This window comes from Eucyclogobius newberryi, unplaced genomic scaffold, assembly GCF_026437365.1.
Source record: "Eucyclogobius newberryi isolate DKJ021-1_F unplaced genomic scaffold, fEucNew1.0.hap1 SCAF_21, whole genome shotgun sequence".
NCBI lineage: Eukaryota > Metazoa > Chordata > Actinopteri > Gobiiformes > Gobiidae > Eucyclogobius > Eucyclogobius newberryi.
Window position 1 is genome coordinate 29,384,963 of NW_027315846.1, and position 6,903 is coordinate 29,391,865.

Below are 6,903 nucleotides of genomic sequence, written 5' to 3' on the forward strand. Positions count from 1 at the left end.
GCGCAAATTATTTTGACCGCATCAACTATTAACACATAGATTGTAATCGTCTCAAAGTTGTAATAACTTACCCCACAGTCCAGTCTCCTCTGATCCTCCTCCAGGCTCGCTCCTTCTTGTGTTCCACCAAAGTTGAACAAATCTGAACTTTTCTGCGACGAACGATTTTAACCCCTTGAAGTTTATGCCTGTCAAAGCGTCTAGAGCGGAAAGGGGCAAAACGCGCGCCGCGGCGAAAAAGCAGGAATCGCGCCGCGGGAAACGCAGGAGGTGTTCGACGCGCGTTTACATAGACTTGAATGTAAACTGGACACTTTGGCCGCCGCGCTCTGAAAGACTCTTGTAGTTTTTAGCTGTTTTGCTCCGGGCGCGTTGAGCTGCTACGCACCGCGCTTGCGGGTCAGTTTGGATCGGCCGAAAACCGGCAATTACGACATGCACCGGCCGGTCACCGATTCTGGCCGATTCAGCATAAAACCGGCTTTTTAAATCGGCGGCCGATTGATCGGTGCATCTCTAATATGTATGTATACTGCGCATTTATGGAGATAGTACAAAAAGAGTGGCAGGCACAGACTAAATGTGGTGGGTGAAGATGGCATGCGGATGCTGCTGAGGGTCCCACGATGGAGCAGTGCATGTCCTGCAGCGCTGCGCAGACTCGTGTGCAGCGGCATGCGCAGCGGCATGCGCAGCGGCATGCGCAGCGGCATGCGCAGCGGCATGCGCAGCGGCATGCGCAGCGGTATGCGCAGACTCATGTGTAGCGGCATGTGCAGACACATGTGCAGCGGCATGCGCAGACTCATGTGCAGCGGCATGCGCTGACTCATGTGCAGCGGCATGCGCAGCGGCATGCGCAGAGGCATGCGCAGACTCATGTGCAGCGGCATGCGCAGACTCATGTGCAGCGCTGAACAGACTCATGTGCAGCGTTGAACAGACTCATGTGCAGCGCTGAACAGACTCACAGACTCTACAAACAGTATTATCTTCATACTGACTAATCCAAATACAAATACAGAGTTCATACTTTTCCAGTATCACTGGACTCTACAGAATATAATGTACCTTAAGTATTTTGTCTTTGTTTACTGCCTGTGTGCTCTTTTATTTGTATTTTATTGGCCATGTAAGTGTCCAAAATAAAGCGTATGATGATGATGATGATGATGATGATGATGACGATGACGATGATGATGATGAAAAACAGAAGGAAACAGTATCATTGTCTCAGAGCTCCATCTGCTGGCAGCAGAGGGAATTGCACAGAGGAGATAAACAGTAAACATGTGGTCCAAAGGTCATTTGAGGCATAAATGCCCAGAACGAGTGTGTGAAGATGGTTTCTGCTCTTCAAACTGCTCTTTTACCACAAAGCTGGATAAAAAAGAACAACATTATTAAGGCTCAGAGACTTACTAAAAAGATTGGATAAAGCTAAATCCAACTCCAGGTATGTTTTTGATTAGGGAACAATGTGATATCAGGGTTAAAGTGGGAAAGAGTCAACTCAACTCTATTCTTAATATAATAAATATTTCACTAGAAAGTGGTTATGTTCCAGTAGGTGTCAGAGGCCCCGCCCTCAGCTGGTTTAAATCCTATTTATCGCATCGGTACCAATGTGTTAATGTAAACCAGAGCTCCTCACCTTGTTCTAAAGTAACTTACGGTGTGCCACAGGGGTCAGTACTCGGTCCAGTTCTGTTTCCTCTTTATATGCTGCCGTTAGGTCACATGTTCACAAAGCATGGCATTAACTTCCACTGCTCTGCAGATGACACACACTGAACAATGTCAGTGTAGCTCCAGTTCTACTGTAAGAAACCTCAGTCTTATTTGAACAGGAGCTCTCATTTAAAGCTCATATAAATCAAGCCTGTAAAACAGACTATTTCCATCTGCGCCGTATAGATAAAATCAGACAAATCTTGCCTAAAATCGATGCTGACTTATCCATGCATTTGTAACGTCTAGATTAGACTGTAACTCCTGCTCAGAGCGTGTCCTAAAAGCTCCATAAAAAGCTTTCAACTGGTTCAAAATGCCGGTGCTGGAGTCTCTTCACTGGCTCCTGTCGAGTTTAGAATCACATTTAAACTCCTCCTCCTGACTTACAAAGCCATACATGACATGGCCCCTCCCACCTCAAAGATGCTATACAACCATATTATCCTGTAGGGGACCCATATGTCCCAAAAAGACCTTTGAAAGACAGGACCTTTTCACAGTTCAAGACACTTGCAGAAAGCAAAGCATAATGTTGGACCAGCACACTGCCTTCACCAGAGCCATTTACCCCTCAGATCAACATCTCTGACAGAGAACAGGATGGAAAGTTTCTCAGGATTAAGTCCTTAATGACTATATTTCACATTTAGACATACTTAATGCTGACTGTGTGATGGAATAGGTTAAATCATGTTTTAGTTTAGTTTGCCATAAGAACTGTGTTTGAAATGTGTTCATGTCATATTTAATGTACTTCCTCATTACCTGCTCATGATGTGAGGTCATTGACGATGTTGCAATATTTTGTTATAGTTACCTGTCGTTTTTGCTGGTTTAAGTTAAATTTGTCCAAACTGAGAATAAGTTTGACTAAGAGTTAAAAGCCCACTCCCACTCTAGGCCACACCTCCGAGGTCAGATAAAAGACCAGACGAGACCGCGCTTCTCTCTTCCCTTCGGCTCTTGATCTGAACATCTGCCATGACACACGGGGTCGTGGACCCCGGGGGCCCCTCTCCCTTTGTCTCCAAACTCTACTTTCAGCAATGGCTGAAGCTACATCATCATCAAAGAATGCACAAAGTCAACGGACCTTGGATTCTTCGAACTTTTCGAACGCTAAACCTGCACAAGGATCAGCACCACGGACAGCTCCAAGGACCCAAAGAGCTCTGAGGACCCAAAGACCTCTGAAGAGGCCTTGATCCACATCTGAGCCTTCCTTGGACACGTGAGACCTGAGAGTGGCTGAAACTGGCAGAGTGGCATTAAAGTCAGGTTCCCTTGTGTCATTCTACTAGAATTAGTCAAAACTCAATTCTTAATACCAGCATTTCTTCTAACTAAGTTGAGCCCAGGCACAGGCTGTGTAACCAAATGTGTCATTAATTGCTTTTATATATTTGTTTATTAAACCACACAAAATCTTTTTATTGAGCCTTTGTATTGATCTTTATAGAATTATAATTGTCAGTCGATGAATCGTGTTCTCCCTTTCAGAGAATGAGACTGAGGAGGTATTAATGTTTTACTGAACAAGCTTCAGATGGAGCCCCTTTTAAATCCTAAAATGCTACACGTGTGTCCACAATGTAATGGCTCGTCCCAAAGAATATACATTACATCTTTGTACAAATGTGTGAGGAGGAAATGAGTAAGAACCCTACAATCCAAACAGAGCTCTTCGCTCTCAAAATGCTGGCCTTCTGGTGGTCCCAAGAGTCTCTAAAAGCACAGTAGGAGGTAGAGCCTTCTGGTGGTCCCAAGAGTCTCTAAAAGCACAGTAGGAGGTAGAGCCTTCTGGTGGTCCCGAGAGTCTCTAAAAGCACAGTAGGAGGTAGAGCCTTCTGGTGGTCCCAAGAGTCTCTAAAAGCACAGTAGGAGGTAGAGCCTTCTGGTGGTCCCAAGAGTCTCTAAAAGCACAGTAGGAGGTAGAGCTCCTGTGTTATGGAATCAGCTCCTGTCCATGTTAAAGAGGAAGACACAGTCTCTTCATTTAAGTCCAGGCTTAAAACGTTCCTCTTTGAAATGACTTATGGTCAGGCCAGTTAGGAACAGAAATATAAAGCTACAGTTTCAGCTACGCTGCCCTAGGAGCAACTCTGGGGGAAGTATGGCAGCTTGAGCACTATCCTCTGATAAAGACTACTTATTTTATCAACAATATTTCATATTTAATTTCACTTGGAATCCGCTCATTGCCTTTCCTTCTTCTTCTACCACTTCGACAGCGGGAGTGGGACAGGCACATCGATGACCTGTGGACCCAGATGCTCCTCCCTGAGAAACGGTCTCTGCCTTGCGTGCCTCGTGGTGAGTAGTAGCAGGTGCACTTCATTCATTGTTATAGATCTGTGGGAACAGCGTGTGGTTACGCTCTGGTGCCGCTGTGCATTTCATTTTGTCTGTATATTCTTAACTCTTACTATTCTTTGGTAAGTCATTGGTGGATTGGTGCGCACGCAAGCAATTATACATGGCATGTCATTTTATGCCGTGCATTTCAATTATTTAGGTCATATTGTTAACTCAACTTTGTACCTTTATCTACTTTATAAAATGCATTGCTCCTGAGGAGCTTGAGTTATATATTATTAGATTAAAATAAATTTGCATGTACGTAACTCATTCATAAATGTAAATCTAAAGCATTCCTTTTTGTGTCTTTTGTTCATCTCAGTCGACCTGTGCGACCTTAAGTGGGGTTCATTCTATCCAGGTTCCCTGGATCTAACTCGGGGTGCTAGTGTTTAATCTGGTGACCTTGGGGGTCCAGTGGGTAAAGTGTACTTTTCCTATTTTCTTAATTCCTACGGCCACCACACCAGACATTTCCAGACCCAATGTGATGCATTTCCTTAATAATACTAAAGTCAGCGTTCATTCATAAGTACTCTGACTTGACAGAGTTCTAAATGTATTTAGCAGTAGTGACACACAGATTTACACAGATTATCAGGCTGTTCCAGGGCTCTTTTCTTTACTTTTTTACATTGTTTTGGCTGATGTGTCTTTATGGATGTTTAGCACCTGCAGTAAACATGCACATTTCCATGGTAACGCTTCAAGATTTAAACTACACAGATTTTAATTGAAACATAATGAGATAATATATCTAAAGGAAGACCAGACTCCACTGATTCATTTTCTGCAGTTTTAAAATGTAAAAAAAACCTTGGAGCAGGTTCTCAGAAAAAGAGACTTTTTCCTCTTCACTTTATGCTGAGTTCCGTTTGTCCTCAGAGGTCAGAACTCGGACCTTGGAGAGAAGTTTTCTCAGAGTTTCTGTTCCAGTGTCAAGTCGGAAAAACAGTGAGCAGTGGATTACAGTTTATGAACATTAACGACTCAAAACAAGTGAAACAAACCACTGAAACAGGAAAGTGCTCAAATCAGATTAAATGTGGGTTCAATTTAGTTCATTTATGAACCCGGACAGTGTTATTACTTTTACAGTTTATAAAGCATTGTCTGGGTGGGAAATTTAGCATTTGTTGACATTTGCAACATTAGCATTAGCATTAGCACAGAGCATTTAAACGTGCAGAGGCTCAACAGAAGGAGTAGCTTCACAGACACCAGGGGGCAGTAGGGAGAAACTAAAAGTAAAATAGTACTATCAATATTTGACCTGTCGAATGTTAAACCTAATCCAAAAGCAAGAGCAGACATGTTGGATCAGACCCGGTTTAGGCCCGGTTCTAATCTCGGGGAGACATGACCATTTTAGGATTCAATTGTTGTTCATCACATTTTCTGAAAACTATTTTAAAAGTAAAAAAAAACTCTTTACTCGCTGGATATTGTAGTTTATTATTCTGTAAAGATCATATTTTATTAAAACACTGATTTGTTCAAAACAGACACTTGTGTGAGGCCGATGTCTAAAGTTTGTTTTCTTCTGTCAAATAAACTCTAAAATAAATGTCTTTTGTTTGTACAGATGTTTTATTTCACATTAGAGCGAGTCTGTCGGAGCGCACAGAGACACTGAGGAGTCATAAGTCCTGAGCCTAAACCCAGGGACCAGAGAGTGAGTGAATGTGGTGTTGAAGGTGTGGAGGAGGATCAGTCGCTCAAAGGAGACTGTGTAGAAGGACAGAGAGCCATCAGGACAGTCCACAAACACTGCTACTGTCCCACGAGAGGAGGACCAGGGCTGAGGGAGGGAGGTGTGTTTGTTATTATGACGAACAGAGAAACCACCTTCAGAACACTCCAGACTCCAGGACTGATCATTGTATCCAAACCAACTGTCATAACTGTCTCCTTTCCTTCTGATTCCTCTGTAAGACACTGATATAAAAACCCTTCCACTCCACTGGACCTCCCAGTAACAGCGACCAGTCAGACCAGTGTCACACAGAAGCTGAGGCCAGTGATCAAATCTGTCCTGATGATCTGGATACAGCTGCTCCTCTGTCACACGTGTCACCTTCTTGTTGTTGTCAGACAGTTTGAGTTCTCTGTGAGCTGTGTTTGGATCCAGAGTGAGATCACAGAAATCTGATGGAGAGAAGACACAACACAGCAGCAGTTAGTCCCCTGTGCGTCTCAACATGTGGAGACACACTTTATTAGGATTTCATGATACAACTATTTGACTCTATTTATTCTTCAAATGTACAGGATTTAATTGATTTATGATTCTCATTTCTATATTTATTTGTTGCACCAATCCAGTGTGTTTCATGTCGAGTGTAAGAGTTGAATTGTCAGTAGTTTGTTGGTGCAGTGGACAAAGTAAAGCTCAGTGTGACGTCACTACACACATTGCTTCACTCCTCTGTGCTTCATGACACACACTTTCTCCTTTCAGATGTCTCTATATGAATCCACAGTCACTTGTGCTTGTGTGTAGACAGTCCTGTGCTGAGTCAAACAGCTGTGTCTGTGTCAGTGGCTTAAAGATGGGCTGCAATGTTATTTGAAATTGTGCTGTTAAGTCCTCGTTGGCCGTTAGTGTCCAAGTCTTAATATATTCAGATACTCTCCTTCACCCGGAAATGTGTCGTCACACCGTGACACTGTCCAGCCAACACTGAGGACATTTACACTGAAGTGGACCGCGAGAGGGAACAAAATACAACTAGAGCAGTGCAGTGCTTCACATCTCAGTGTTATTGCAAGATTTGTCGTGTAAAATGTAAAATTTCAGACGAGAACAAT

General features: G+C 43.3%; 1 protein-coding gene across 1 annotated transcript in view; it reads right to left on the reverse strand.

The window, feature by feature from the left end:
* Positions 1 to 5,659: 5,659 nt before the first annotated feature.
* LOC140370225 (protein NLRC3-like) overlaps positions 5,660 to 6,903 on the reverse strand; it is an 11,095-nt gene continuing 9,851 nt past the window's right edge. Inside the window, exon 9 of the mRNA XM_072457282.1 lies at positions 5,660 to 6,240. Within this exon, the coding sequence (XP_072313383.1) occupies positions 5,693 to 6,240 (548 nt within the window). The 3' untranslated portion in view covers positions 5,660 to 5,692. The remainder of the gene's footprint in view (positions 6,241 to 6,903) is intronic.